The sequence below is a fragment of the Punica granatum genome, chromosome 3 (assembly GCF_007655135.1).
Source record: "Punica granatum isolate Tunisia-2019 chromosome 3, ASM765513v2, whole genome shotgun sequence".
In the NCBI taxonomy this organism is placed as follows: Eukaryota; Viridiplantae; Streptophyta; class Magnoliopsida; order Myrtales; family Lythraceae; genus Punica; species Punica granatum.
The window spans coordinates 3,087,282-3,102,159 of NC_045129.1; the positions used below are offsets into that span (position 1 = coordinate 3,087,282).

Below are 14,878 nucleotides of genomic sequence, written 5' to 3' on the forward strand. Positions count from 1 at the left end.
ATTTAAAATGTATAGAACCCCAAAAAAAGAGCATAAACCCTCGAGCCTGGAGGGAGCTCGAAGAAGGAGGAGGAGGAGAAGCAGCAGCAGCTGCTCCGGGAGCTCAGTTCGGTTCAGTTATTCTTTGGTTTCTTGTCTTGGGCAGATACAGGAGGAGTGAAAAATGGTGGTGAGGATCCGATTGTCGAGATTTGGGTGCAAGAACAAGCCCTTCTACCGGGTCATGGCGGCTGATAGCAGGTCCCCAAGAGACGGCAAGCACCTCGAAGTCTTGGGTTACTACAATCCCTTGCCAGGTCTCATCATCTCTGGGAAAAACCTTTAATTTCTTTCAATTTCTCAGCTTATTCCTTGTTTCTATTTCTCTATTAATTACCCTCTTGTCTGTAGACGACTGCTTGAGTGGTAATTTCTTGACTTTGCATTTTCGCTGTGACGGGAATGTCGGGCGATTCGTGCATCAAAAAGCTTGATTTTTTGGGGATTTCTTGGTTTCGCGGAGAATTTGAAACACTAATGGGGTAGCGTTCATTTCCTATGCATTCTGTTTTGTTTATGTTTTGGTTTACTGGGGATTTCTCGATTTCTCAATTTCTCGTTCTTTAATGTTGGGCATTCACGGTTTTGTGTTCTCGATTGTCGTCGTGTTTATGGATGTTCGGTGGTGTGAGAATTTCTTTATTTATTTATTTTATTTTTCATTCCTTAGTTAGTGTTGGTTAAATCATGGCTGGTAATCGGAAGTAGAACTGGCAATGTTCAGTTTGGAGGGCAAATTTAAAGCAGGGCCAGTTGGTGAATAGTGGATGATTAGCAAAGTTTAAAAGATGTCTGAAATTTGAGAAGAGTTTGGAAGTTAAAAGCAATGACGATTTCTTCAAAGCATGGGGTGGTATTGATTTTTCTTCTTCTTCTTCTTTTTTTTTTTTGGGTGCTGTTTCCGTGGCCTGTTTATTATGCGGGTGACTGTGGAAGCTGCAGACTGGTTCCTGGGCTGTTTCAGTTTCTTCAGTTAGTGGTTGAGATTGCATTGAGTATTGGTCTTGATGCTCCGGCTATAAAAATTCAGGACAACTGTTTTCAATTTGATTCGATTGTAGGGGAACTAGAAATTCAACTCAACCTATAATTTTTTTCTAAATAACCACTAAATTGGTTTCTCGCTTGATTGAGGGAGAAGGCCTGTCGCTATGTGTGATTGTTGGCAACATCTATTTGTGATTCTTTTCATCCATGCATAGCGTGTATCTGTGGTTGTTAAAGTTGTACGAGATTAGTCAATTCCCATGGAAGAATTTTTTGCTCTCATGGGTGAATTGGTATTCAAGTGAGAATCACATTTTGAGATCAAATTATGAGTAGCCTGTGCTGTTAATTACAGCCATAATGCCCATAAATTATATGGATGGTGGCCATATGCCATTAACTGTGAACTGTTCTTAAACTTTTGTCTCTCTGTCCAGGTCAAGATGGTGGTAAACGTATGGGATTAAACTTCGACAGAGTGAAGTAAGTTATCCTTTTAATCTTTCTTTGTTTTCTTGTATGGTGGGCTTTACTTGTGATCATTCAATTAAATATGCTTAAGAGTCTGCATATTTGTTGTTTAAAAACAAGCTTCTGACTCCTAAAGGGATCATTTTTCATGGAAAAATGCATTGCTAAGTTTTGTTCCGTTGGCTTATCCCTAGATCTCATCCTTTCACTTCTCATTTAGTGCAACGGAACACATGTAGCTGCAAGTTGTATGAGCCATAATGCAAAGAACTTTTATATCTAAATTATCTACCCAAGCTCTTGAGAAAGAAGTGGACTTTCCCCCATCTCTTGTTTTTCTGAAGAAAAAGATTGCTATTCCTTCTTTTGGAGAAGATTCTTCGATTCTTATCGTAACAAATTTCTTATTCATTCGTCATGTGAGTTTATTTTCCTAGTCCATGCCGAGGATTATACTGATGTACCGACCACTTTTTCCAGCTGTACAGAAGCTGCTTCTGGTGCATTGCTCTGAACATCGCCTTGAATGAAAGTGATCTTGATACTTTCCTGTTTGTCCCTTCTCATACTTCATCAATCTTTCAGTATCTATTTGTCTATAGAACAGTCAAGCTCGCTTCTGTCAAAATCACATAATTTCAATGCAATGCGACCAAAATTAATGGAGAAAGGCTCGGCGTTTAATTTGTTTTAACACTGCCAGGACGAATGAGCTTGAAATTGCTTGGAGTTGCTTTTGATTTCTGCAATGATTAGCCTACGGCGAATATGTCCTGATTTAGGCTATTTAATCCAACGGGTGCAGCAGAATATATATGTAAATTTCAAGAAAAGGCCTGATCTTGCCCCCCTACACCCCCATATGGCGTCATAATGCTTTATGTTTCTTTCACCGTGCAGGTACTGGCTCTCAGTTGGGGCTCAGCCTTCAGACCCTGTGCAGCGGATTCTCTTCAGAGCAGGCTTTCTGCCTCCACCACCGATGGTGGCGATGGGCCGGAAAGGCGGGCCACGAGACACTCGGCCCGTTGACCCGTTGACTGGACGCGTCATAACTCCTGATAAGCCTGTCAAGCCAGACGAGCCTGCGGAGGAAAATGCAAACGCTGAGACTGCAGAGTGAAGCTTCCCATTTGCTGCATTCATCGAGATTTTCTTGTTAGGTACTGTCAGTATAATTTTTTTTTTTTTTTGGGCTTAATGTTAGTATCATGTGTTTAATCTATGACTATTTCTCAACATCACATACGTGGATCGTGTAGCTTGTGCTCCCGGGCTCATGAGCCTTGTTTCACCGGTCAGTCATCCCTGTATGTGTGAAATAATCGTTGTCCTTTGTCGCCATTTATCATATGGCCATAGAGATTCACAAACATCTTGCATTTGTGGTGACAACTCATATAGACAAAGCCGTCTCCATTTTCTCCTGTCAACAACATTTTGAACGATTTGATCCATCTCACCTACGCCTAGTGGTCCTGGTCCAAAAGGATTGCGGACTGGAACAATCTCAGCCATTAATCGGTATTTATGATGTGTAGTTGTCCACCGAATCAATTCGTATTGGACCCGATACTTTGATGGGCAATAGTATAGCCAACAGGCCACTCCCGACCCGGGGCCTTGTTGCTATCACCGACTTATGAACCGGTGCTTCTTTCATAAAATTGTACGAGATGAACGCGAGAAATCGATTGCCCAACCTCGAAATGAACAAAAGCAAACCAAAATTCTCAGGTTAAGGCAAGATGGTTCTGTGATTTTGAAAAGCATAAGCTGAGGAGAAGTAGCTATCATTATCAACAAAGGCCAAATAAGGCCAAAAGATGTCGCCATCGGTTAAGATTAGTTGAAAGCTTTTCCTTACTTTTTTGGGTAATGCCCGCTTCCTCGAAGCCGGGCAAGGAAATTGGTATCCATGGTCACATTCCGAGAACCATCCTGATCCGATAGTTGAAACATACGTAGGAGCACTTCAAACAAAATCAGGCATAATTTTCGATATCGTGATAATTCAAGTCTAGGATGCGACGGGGTAACTGGTCAAAATGAACAGGTTCAATCACATCCTATGATACGTGTGATTGATTTATGACTGGTGGAATTCGAAAGAAGAATCCCAGGATCGAACAGGAAAGATTTTACAGGTTGGCTTGAATTTGATGGCGGCGCACGCATTGGTACTAATTTTCAACTGCTCGGTTATTATATTCGGCGGTTGATGCGACATAACTTAAAACAAAAATAATGAGGGATCTAGGAAGAGGAAATCAAACTACATGAGCCCCTGCAGTGTCGGGGTCGGACCGTCCGGAACCGTAAGATATTTACGGAAAACTACCCTTTCTTTCTTTACTTGGAAAAAGAAACACGAGAACAATATTAACATGTGCTTCTAGAAGAAGGATCCACAGCCTCTCTGAAGTAGTGAAGTGTTTGTTTTGGACTTGGAAAATGTACGAGGATCGATCGATCAATCAATTGAGAGAACACTTCTGATTTGAATGCGTCCTTTTAAATTAGATGCAGGAAAAATTCTTCTATTTCGAATTGAACTCTTCAGCCCTCGTCATGCCGCCCTTCCCAAACCCGAAAAGATGTGGGTCATAGGCCATCCTTCCTCTTCATCTACTGATAGCACCCTCCTCTTCTCCTCGGGAGGGCCCTACGAGGCGAACGGGGTCCAGGGATATGCTCCGTGATTATCATTTCGATACTTAAGTCAGCATCTCATCGAGTAGTAGCCTAGAGTATCAATGGCGTCATCCGTGGGATGATTGTGGCAACGTAGCTATGTGCTCAATTTTCCAAATCCCATCTATCAGAGAATACGATCAGATATTATAATCCTACGTTAGAGATAGACGAGAGTAAGAAGCACCTTTTTTCCTCCAAAGAGGAGTGTTTTTAAAGCAAAAATCGTGCAAACCGAGCTCAAAGTGGACGATTTTATCAAAATTATTTTCTTTCTCTGTGTCTCTCTAATATCAGTAAAGCCGATAACTCAACTCAATTATTGCATGTTTCATCGTTTTGCCTTTTTTGGAAAATTTGGAAAACAATTCTTCTTGACCATCTATATATATATATATATATATATATATATTATTTTTTTTGGGTGAAATGCTTTTTCGATGTTGCAGAGAAGATTTGGACCCAATTTCCCGATAAATTTTTTTTGTTTATACCTGGATTATGCCGGTGACTCATAAATCAATTCTTCTTTTTCTGATTTCCCCGATATTTTAGAATAAAACTGGGATTTTCTTTTCACAATAAAAAAAAAAGCGAGATAAATAGGAAATGAAGTGAAAAATTTCTCTCTGTCTCTCTCTTTTTTTTGGTGGGTTGCTTGCTTGGAGGAGCTCAGATTCATTGTTCTGGGACCTTTTTACTTCTTCAGCCTAAGCTCCTAAAGTTGTCACTGTTGTGTTTAATTTCCACATTGATGATGCATTGTGCTACTTTGCCATTGGACCCGGAACTTGTTTATCCTTGTGTCTCGTAAAACATATGATGAAAGGTCTCAATTCAACCAGAAAGGATACCCTTTTAGGACGACCGAATTCATCATCCTATTTCTCTCATGAAATATACTAGATACATCTAAACAGAACAAGTTCATTATACTCTCAACTTTTTACACGAACATGTATGAGCGTACAAATTAGGTTTTATATTTTAGAATGAGGAAAAAGATATTTTCCGTCCTATAAATTTAGCATTCAATCAATTTTGATCATGTGAGATTTAAAACTACCGAATCAGTGCTATAAGTTTTTTTCATAAGATAATTTTAATCTTATAAGTTCTGAAAAAATATTTTTTGTCTTATAAGTTGACTTTCAATTAAAATATAATCCTATAAGTTTTGAAAAAGAAAGATATTTTTTTACCCTATAAGTCAATAAATTGACCAAAATTGTCTTACGAAGCAAACCTAAAAAATTAATTTGACAATTTTAAAATTTAGAAGATAAAAATTGATCGATAATTAAATTTATAAGAAGAAAAATGTCTTTTTTAGGTTTTTAGAATGATTATTTCGATGTGAACTGTCAATTGGCTAGGATACACTGATTGAGTTAACCACCCACTAAATATTATATTATTAGCTGGAAAAGTCCATGCAATGATACTCATTGCTCCCTATATAACTTGCTTGCAATATAGGCCTCTTTCCTTTCCAACTTATAGTATGGACAAGGGAACACGTCAAGTCCAGTGTTGCTTATAACATGGTGAATTGACCTTTAATTAACCTTGAAGTTAATTATATTTAATAGCTAAGTTCGAATTTATTAAGGAAGAGGTTCACCCGTAAGAATATAATATAAATTACAAAGATCAATTATTATATGAAGCCATCGGATTGTTAGCATGAAACTTAGTTGCAGCCGTCATTGATGTTTCGATATCACTTAAACAATTAACTATTCTGCCTTTTCTTTATTCTCTTAATAATTCGTTAAACAATAAAAGGTTCGATGGATCAAATTTACGCATACTTTAAACAATTTAATAACTCAAAATAACTCAAAAAATAAATATTATTTGATATACTAAATCATATGTATATTTTTCCAAAATCCCAAGCCATAGATTTGATTAATTATTGCTAATAATAAATGTTGAGCTACCCCACCTCCCATAGATTTGGCAAGTATACATTATATATGTATTGGTGCATATATACACATATATATGTATGTGCATAAAGAATTAGTAACAAATATTTTATTTGGCAATTCTGTTTATAATAAAATAAAAAAGTTTCTTTTTTTCTTTTTCTTTTTTTTGAAAAGGTCTTGCTTTAATACAAAGATTAGGTGCTCCCAAAAGTAAACTGCCAGTCAACACCGCCGTCTCTCAAGACCGCCCCTTGATTTCTACGGACGAGAAGAAAAGACTCCGACGACAGGAGCTCCCAAAACGACGGCGTTGCGGGGTGTGAGATGGGGCGCCCCGATTAATGCGATAATTGTGAGTTGCCCCCTCAAGTTTTCTTGCATTTCGGTTTGCGCAGAATGTGCACCCTACATATATATTTTTTTTTCGCTGAATATGTGAACCTTATAATTGAGTGAGGTGAATTGTCTCGTTGTACAACGAGAAATTCCAACTACAATATGCTAAATTTTACTGACTGGACTAGTCAAGTATCCACATTATGCTAACTAAATTCGGAAAGTAATTATATTATATAATCACGATTTATTTCGCGTGGAAAATAAGCTGCATGACCCACAGATACATTGATCTTGGAAAACCGATGCACGAGTTGCACTTTTTCTGTAAAGTCAATAAGAGCATCAAGGTTAGTCATGGCACAAAGTTGAACAAATTTTGGCCATAAAACAAAAAAAAATATATATATATATATATATATATATATGACAAGAATTACGTGTATACGTTAATGAAGAATTGAAATATTATTACATCTAAATATGCTATAGATTACGATTCGGATTAAGCGTAACGAAACCGAGAACGGTATATATCGCCTGGAAATATGGTTCTAGTAACCTAAGCTGTGTACAATGTACGTATGAGTCGAAGTAGACAAAGTATTACTCGATGGACCAAATTGAGAGGCTAGATGAAACTAGAGGGGGCAAATCGAGAGAAGGAGCTAAACCCAGAGAAGGGCTTAATTGAAAATAACCTTAATTATGCAAAGAGATTTCATTATGATGGCTATTTCGAGATGTTCGATGTGCTGATGTACTGGAAAAGTAATATATTTTGAAATTGGACCACCCTTTGAACGCATCTTCTCGACTCATTCTAATTATTGATGTATGTGTCAATCAATATCTCTGCTGGTTTCGTTATCTTTTCCCCCCCCCCCCCCCCCCCCCCCCCCCCCCCCCCCTTTTTTTTTTCTATGGTCTTATGTATTAAAAGAAAATAGAAATGCGGTCAACTTGGGCGACACATGTTAATGGTTAGAAGAAAACTATATTAACCAATCCGTAATACCTGATGATACGACGCATTCCATATGTTCCTCTCAGGACAAAGTCAGAAAATTCGAATTGAAAAATCAATAAGAATAAAAAAATTATATAATTAGAATCAATCAATACTATTTTATAGAACATTGAGAGCCAATTATAATGAAAAAGAGAATTATATAACTAATAAAGAAGTACAAGTAACCTCACAATTAATATCGAATAAAAAATTTCTCGATTATCAAGTGAAAACATATATCACTGGATTTCACCATCTTCCATCTTAATTAATTCTTAAAGAATAATGGATTGAGCACTTATAGCTACGAATCTTTACTTCTATATGAAATACTACAAGATATTTGAGATAAAGATAAAAATAAAATTAAGGGTAAACAAAAATTGATGGCCGTGATTAATGGCCGTTAAATAAATTAGGGCCTTCTTTGGTGCCGCCGGAAGGGAAAGTAACCCTTTTGAGACAATCAGTCAGAACTGAAGCTTGTCAGAATTGTCTTTGTGCCACGTCAGCGACCACCCTCCTCACTGCTTCCTGGAAAGCCGACTCGTCCCATTCATTTCCCTACACAAAATTATTTTCAAACAACAATAATCAATTCCATAATTTATTTAATTTTCAACACATGATCAACTGATGACAGCGGTCGAGAATTTCAGCACAAATTGCCATCCCTGATGTATCGATGACATTAATTCTCGCTGCGCCTTCATTTATATGTAAGTTTACATGTTTTACCTTAGGGTTAAACCAACGTCCGAGCATATTGTATTTTCACTGAAAAAATTGTTTATTTTTATTTTCTTCATTATTTTCGCATAAAGAGAGCAGTATGCTTCAGCAAACTCTCTAATTTGTTGGCTCCTAAACCAATTAGGGTTGATATCAGATTGAAGAAAACCCCTAGGATGTATATATAGATACACACAAGTGCTGTATATAGATTTACACGCTGGTGTGATTGCATAGTAATTGCAACGTAATTCTTCATTTCATGTGTAGATGAAATGCTTATTATATGATAAATTACCTCAATCCTTAATCTCAAGTTTACCCGAGTGACAACGCCCGCTTCTGCAACACAAGTATCCGCCTCCATGGACATCAAGTGAACGTTGTTTAGTCGCCTCAAGAACTCCAGGATGTGAATCACCAATTGTGTACTCGAGCATTCTCTTCTGACGACCACTTGCAGGTCCGCGGTTCGGTCCTGTGAGGTGGATTCCGAAGTCTGCCGGACCCGAACATCAATTGGGTTGCCATTCATGGGAGTGCCTGGCTCTTCATTACCCGCTTCTTTGGCAGGCGAGAGTTGTGCCTCTAAAGCCGCATTTCTTTGGCGAAGCTCTTCGATTTGAGCCTGCAAGGAGGTCAGGTACTCCCTTGTGGTTGCAAGAACTGATGCTTTATCTCTCTGTTGCAATTTCACATGAAATTATACAATACTATGTTTAGAACGGTTAAAATCCACTCCCGCTACATGAAATTAATATCGAGATCCATCGACCAATACAGATTCGCAATATACGAATGCGAGCAGTGAAAAAGCTAGTAAATCTAAAGATTATTTACTCTAAGACGAGTTTCGTATCTTAAGCATTTGATCTGGTCAGGTCAATACATTTTTAGCTTAAAGAGACGGAGGATGGTGTACCTTTGTTCCAGGAGGAAGTAGAGCTTTGAGAGCCTGGAGGCTTTCGTTGAGCTTCTCCCGTCTTTTCCTCTCTGACATCATGTGGTGCAACTGGGTGCTCGTCGGGGTGGGGCGACTACCTGCAGATGCTTGAGCCCGCTGTCGATTAAACCTCATCAGATTTAAGTTTCTAAAGTAAGCAATTGCACGTTTTGTCATGTTATCACGCCTGTGGGGACTCCGCTTCATCTGGGCTGCCGTTGGGATTAAAGCCGAGGAGTACCTCCTGAATGCACTGTCCCCCAGATTTGCCTGCTGATTAATCCCAGGCAAATTTTGTTGCTGCTGCTGCTGCTGTGAGGAGGAAGTGGAGGAAGAAGGTGAAGTTATAACGGCTAGGAAGGCTCTCCTTATTGCCTCGTGCTCACTCCCCGGAGTCGGGAAGTTTGAGATCCTTGCCAATGCCTGAATGGCCTGCAACTGCTGGGGTATAATAATTGCGGGGGCTGCAGTGGCGAGCGTTTGTGGCGATGCCGTTTGCGGATTGATGGTGGGGGCCACCTCTTTGAGCGAGTCAGGCATGAAGGAATTCCCGGGTAAATTGAACAAGATAGACGAATACTCGGGGCTGTCTATCGAAAGTGATCTCCATGACGATGAGGATGATGACGGAGGGTTGAGCTGTTGTTCGATCAAACGGGGCAATTCTTGCACTGCCACTTGTCTAGAGAAATCTTCCGGGAAAATGTTCCTTAACAATGTCTCAGCATCAACCTAGAAGGACAAAAGGAACAAATTATAGGATTTCGATTTTTACTTCTGAGAAAGAAAAATTGCTATCGGACAGATTCAGTCTACACTTCATGATAATTGATCGAAGATAATGAGATTTCTTACAGGAGACATGTCGGAGAAGCCAAGCTCGATTTCACCTGTCCGGCAGCCCATGAATACAGCCTTCTATTGAAAGCAAAAGGGGACACACATTCAGGCCGTCTCAAGCATGTATTGAGGACTCGAAACTGAAAAAAAGTACTGAATTAGGTCATTTCTTTCAGTGACGAATGCTTACCTTGATCCACGCTTCCTGCAATGTCGGGAACCAAAATACAAAACCTCATTCAAGTCAGATTCTATTCGACATGTGATGAATATATATTAACAGGTTTTTGAGTAAGGTAGAAATGCAGGACATTACTCGATAGAACTCCTGCTGAGCACGATTTGTTGCCATTCTTGGAAAATCCTCTTCCCTTACTTCGAAGAAGCAAAGATTGTTCCTGAAAGCGGTTCCCGGGACAGTTCTGTGGCTGTTACAAAGGGAAGGCCAAACTCTCGTTTCAGATGGGAGAACTCTATATATGTATGATTCGGGATTCGGACAAGTTAATGAGAACTACAGTTCTGCCTGTCTGTTCCTCTTACTTGTCGTCAATGATGAATAAGCAAGCTCTATAATCGTTGAAGAGTCTCCGAGCCAGGCTTTCCGATGAAGAGCTAGGCTGCACGCTGCTTCCAGTTTCTTGATAGAGCCCATCAAGAGAGCACAGATAACTATAGGAAACACAAATTACATATAAGATACAAAATATGATATATGCCTTTACATTAGTAAACAACAATGAAAAAAATCCGCGCCCGACGAACAAGTTCGGGAGAAAACTGACGTCATTCTCCTGCACTGGTAAATGCGCACAGGTTACCTGGAGAGAGGTACATAAGACCAGAGGCATACGTAAGAGCAGCCGGTCGTCTGCGCGAGGTTATGGAGGAAGTTGGCCCGATCATCTGCGTCACGTTGGAACACTGTGTCCATCGATTTAATCCTGCTAGACTGCTCTTACAGCTTCCTCATCTGATCTTCATGACATTTCACTATCTCTCCCCCATCACCAAAAAGTCCTTCAATGGCCGGGAGCTGATGATCATCTCTGGAAGTTCGAGAAGAGAGATGGATCGCAGAGAGAGAGAGAGAGAGACTTGGAGGGCTGCAGAAGAATCATCAACGGTCAATCAGCTTAAATTGTGAAAGTTCTTGGCTTGGATTTAGGTGACATGTTGAGGGTTTGAAAATTCTTCCAAGTGAGGAAGAAAAACAGTGACCTGACCAGAGGAAGGGATTGAAAAGTATGAAGTGGGGAAACGCAAATATAAAAATATATATATGTGTGTATTAGTGAGCTCAATACACACACAGTGGGTCATAGGGAATATATAATAATAACAAAGAGACAAGACACAGAAAAAACTATATTATGGTATGGATGCTGAAAAGTAGAAAGGCGAGTTGTTATATATTTATATCTTACCCTGAAGTTTGCTTCTTGTCTCAACTTGATCCTCATAACTTTTATTGTCCCCCTAGAGATCCTATAACAATCTCATCAAAACCTCGACTAAAGGCGATCGATCAAGGTGGACGATAACGACAGCGAAATCTCCACGAACGACACGTATTTTTAGGTCCTTCTGCCGAGGATGACGGATGGGAGATGAGTTTAGCAGTTGACGTTGCACACCTACATATCTTTTTTTTTAAAAAAAAATTCTATCTCATAAGTATTTCTTAAAGTCAGTCGATTTTATATTACTAGAATTAAAGCCGTTTGAGAATAAAAATCAAATATTTCTTGCTAAATCTTGATCCGGTAATACACAACTGAACTCTGCATTGCCTGGTCCTAACTAATGCCGATTGAGTTCCTGCCGTCCTTCCTTTGCCAACTATGATCAATCACAAATCTATGAAGGTTTCCTCAGTCGATGGCACTACAACGATTGAGATCACAAGCTTGGGGCAATCTTCTAACACGGGGATCAAATTGAGAAGGGGAGCAAACTTCAAGGGGTCAAACTTGTAATAAGCCCAAATATGCAGAGGTGGAGATGGAGGCCACCAAACCCAGAGAAAAGTAGGGGGTCAAAGTCCACGGCCCTCGAGGGGGGGTTTGAAAAGAGTCAAGCGAGGAAGGCAGCGTGTCCTTTTCCCTATTATCTTCCCCCCATTTTTTAAAATCTTGTCCTGCTAATTCCCTATTTTTTTCATCTTTACAAGTTTCCCCCATAGTTATTCCCACCCCCAACAATTAAGATATTTTTACACGTTCACACCGGTCAGATTTAAAATAATATAACTTCATCAATAAAAGTAGAAATATAATTAGTAGACGATCTTTTTAGTGAGATCACCATAATATGAAATGAATCATTGTTGGATCATCATGTAATGTTTCGAGAGCGTTTTGAATGACCAAAATCGGAAGTAAAGTTGGCTAGCCAAGAGCATAGGGGCCGGATCGAAGGGGAGAGACGGGCACTGAGAGGGGCAGTCGCTCTCCCCAAAACTCCGATGTCCATGAAATTTTTGCTCCTTGCCCGTTCTACCTCGGAAATTTTAATTTCCTATTACACCTTCAAGGACATCGCATCCTACTCGATCTAAATTTTATGTCCATATTATGTGCTTACATATAGGTAGACTTTTATTTGCTATGCACACGTGTAATTAATAAAATATCGTCATCAGTAGATCATCCCAATGCTTAGAATAAACGTCGTCTGATTTCCTCCTCCAATTATATACACACACAGACAAACTTACTTACGTCGATAAATTAATCGTATAAGGAAATTACTATTATTATTATTATTTGACAAATTTAAAACGCAATAATCTTCATGAAGTTTTGGCTCTACTTAGAATAATCTCTTTTTTTTTTCTTTATATTAAGAAAGCCTAGGACGGGAAAGGGGACCATATCTAGCTTAGGGTAATTTGCTAATATAAATATTTGGAAGACAGTCCAGAAGTCATCGGTTAGAATATTCACCAGGACTTATCAAAGTTACAAAAAAATAATAAGAATAATAATGACGTAAAACGACATGAATGTGAACGCATTTAATCTATACATATTGCATTAACTTTCATGATTGGGTCGATAATGTTAGATTTGTTAACATTTTTTTTCTTTCAGTTACAAAATATGAATTTAAAACAATAAAATAAATATTTTAATAGCTAATAAAGATTATGAGTACCATTATAAGAATCGAATTTATAATTTCTTAATTATTAAATGAGAGCGCGCACTACTACGTGACATTATTTTTCTAATATTTGTTAACATTTAGAGGACAATATCAAGTGATCATCGATTAGAATAGTCTTAATGAATGATTCTCGAAGAAGAAAAACTGACGTAATAAGAGGTGAATGTGAACATATGCATTTAGTAATATAAACTATACCTTAGATTTGATTGTCAGTTCAAATTAATACATATACGTAGTGTTGGATATATAATTGGTGGAGGTTTCGTTTATAGCCTTAAGTAGAGTATCCAGGACAGTGAATACTCATCCAAATCATTAATTATTTTATATATGTCAGCGCTCTGACTTCAACTAGGCAGAGAAAAATTCTTCTCACCTCATTAATATTTATTGAATTATTAATGAATGAGACAAAAGAAAAAATTTAATATAGACTTTGTTTATTGATTTCTTCTCGTGGGATTGAACGAACTTCAATGGGAGATCAAATCACTGAGAAAAATTATGATCTCTCATTCATTGGGAGGGAGAAAAATGAGAATATGTCCATCGAGAAATATATAACGAAGAATTGATATTCACCATGCAGAAACACTACTATTCACATGGGAAATCATAGAATTCCTATCCTGTGTGGACGCCAACCACATGTTTGAAATATACATGTTTATGCTTGGAAAATTAGTAGCATTTGGCCCAATTCGGGTCCTATTGGGCATTCTCGACTGAATAGCGTTCGGTTTTGATTATTCTTACAGGGTATCACGTTGGAGTCCAACCCGATCAGTCGGATATGTAATTACCTCGCTCTTGACGTCTCCAATTAGAAAATCATAAGTTTCTCATAGTACATTATATATAGTTGAAGGCTTTCAACTAGTTCGTGTATCGGTTACTCTAGTTATGCAGGACCGATTGATCATGATATTGCACTCTAAACGTGTTTCAAGAATTAGTTTGAGTATCTAAAAGGCATTCATCTGCGCAAGAAGCAAATACGTGTGGTGAATTTCACAATCATCAGTTCGAGCGTTCTTCGTAACCTATAAGGAAAATGGAAAGTTCCTTTTATATTGGTCTGGTCCCCTCCCTGCAAGGAACTTTTCACATTTTCTTTTAATTTATTTTAAGACCTATTCTTCCTTTCAGATTCAGATCACGTTCACAATCTTTTTGTAAATTTTCTCTGGTACTCGTGCATTGGTTCTTCACATCAAATAATCAGTAACCAGCTATGGTTTAAGTGGCGGGATTGATTCACAACCGGTCTATCGAAAATTGGACATCCAATGTGATGATTCATGTCGAATTTCATCCCGCGATATTAAGAAATAAAATTAGGACAAAAGTTCAGTCGAACTTCATAGAAAGCATTCCAATATTGTTCCATAATTATTCAAAGTATATAAACAAATTAAATAAAGTGCGATACTGTGTTTGCTGATTAGAAAAAAAAAAATATTTCCATTCATTCAACAATCACAAGATTTCGTTTTATTATTCAATTAAATTTTCAGAGCAAAAAATAAGACAAATAAGATTAATTTTGATTTTCCTCTCTCATTTCCTGGGAGATCCTTAGGGAATAGATGATTCCCTCTTATGGAGCAATCGATTCCCCTCAAACAAACATTGATAATTGGAATGATCCATGTCGATTTCGATTCCCCCTCTAAATTTTACATGAACCAAACGGGCCTAAGTTCTACAAAT

General features: G+C 38.3%; 2 protein-coding genes across 2 annotated transcripts; one reads left to right on the forward strand and one right to left on the reverse strand.

Annotated features, from left to right (window-relative positions):
• The first annotated feature begins 32 nt into the window (after positions 1 to 32).
• LOC116201784 (30S ribosomal protein S16-2, chloroplastic/mitochondrial) lies at positions 33 to 2,930 on the forward strand. The gene is made up of 3 exons (XM_031533190.1): positions 33 to 296; positions 1,464 to 1,509; positions 2,398 to 2,930. Exons 1-3 carry the CDS (start codon positions 164 to 166, stop codon positions 2,618 to 2,620), a joined length of 402 nt encoding a protein of 133 aa, XP_031389050.1. The 5' UTR covers positions 33 to 163; the 3' UTR covers positions 2,621 to 2,930.
• Positions 2,931 to 7,626: 4,696 nt separating this feature from the next.
• On the reverse strand, positions 7,627 to 11,227 carry LOC116199051 (putative transcription factor bHLH041). The gene is made up of 8 exons (XM_031529341.1): positions 10,813 to 11,227; positions 10,535 to 10,663; positions 10,308 to 10,419; positions 10,182 to 10,196; positions 10,007 to 10,069; positions 9,131 to 9,883; positions 8,507 to 8,890; positions 7,627 to 8,040 (listed from the first exon to the last, which is right to left on the reverse strand). The coding sequence occupies exons 1-8, from the start codon at positions 10,923 to 10,925 to the stop codon at positions 7,963 to 7,965; spliced, it is 1,647 nt and encodes a 548-aa protein (XP_031385201.1). The 5' UTR covers positions 10,926 to 11,227; the 3' UTR covers positions 7,627 to 7,962.
• Positions 11,228 to 14,878: the final 3,651 nt, after the last annotated feature.

Excerpts from the sequence above, each read along its gene's own strand:
- LOC116201784 (XM_031533190.1), top strand. The coding sequence starts at position 164 with ATGGTGGTGAGGATCCGATTGTCGAGATTTGGGTGCAAGAACAAGCCC. Across the intron at positions 297-1,463 it reads TTACTACAATCCCTTGCCAG|GTCAAGATGGTGGTAAACGT; the intron begins GTCTCATCATCT and ends CTCTCTGTCCAG. Across the intron at positions 1,510-2,397 it reads TTAAACTTCGACAGAGTGAA|GTACTGGCTCTCAGTTGGGG; the intron begins GTAAGTTATCCT and ends TTCACCGTGCAG.
- LOC116199051 (XM_031529341.1), bottom strand. The coding sequence starts at position 10,925 with ATGGACACAGTGTTCCAACGTGACGCAGATGATCGGGCCAACTTCCTC. Across the intron at positions 10,664-10,812 it reads TCTTATGTACCTCTCTCCAG|TTATCTGTGCTCTCTTGATG; the intron begins GTAACCTGTGCG and ends TGTTTCCTATAG. Across the intron at positions 9,884-10,006 it reads GCTTCTCCGACATGTCTCCT|GTTGATGCTGAGACATTGTT; the intron begins GTAAGAAATCTC and ends TTGTCCTTCTAG.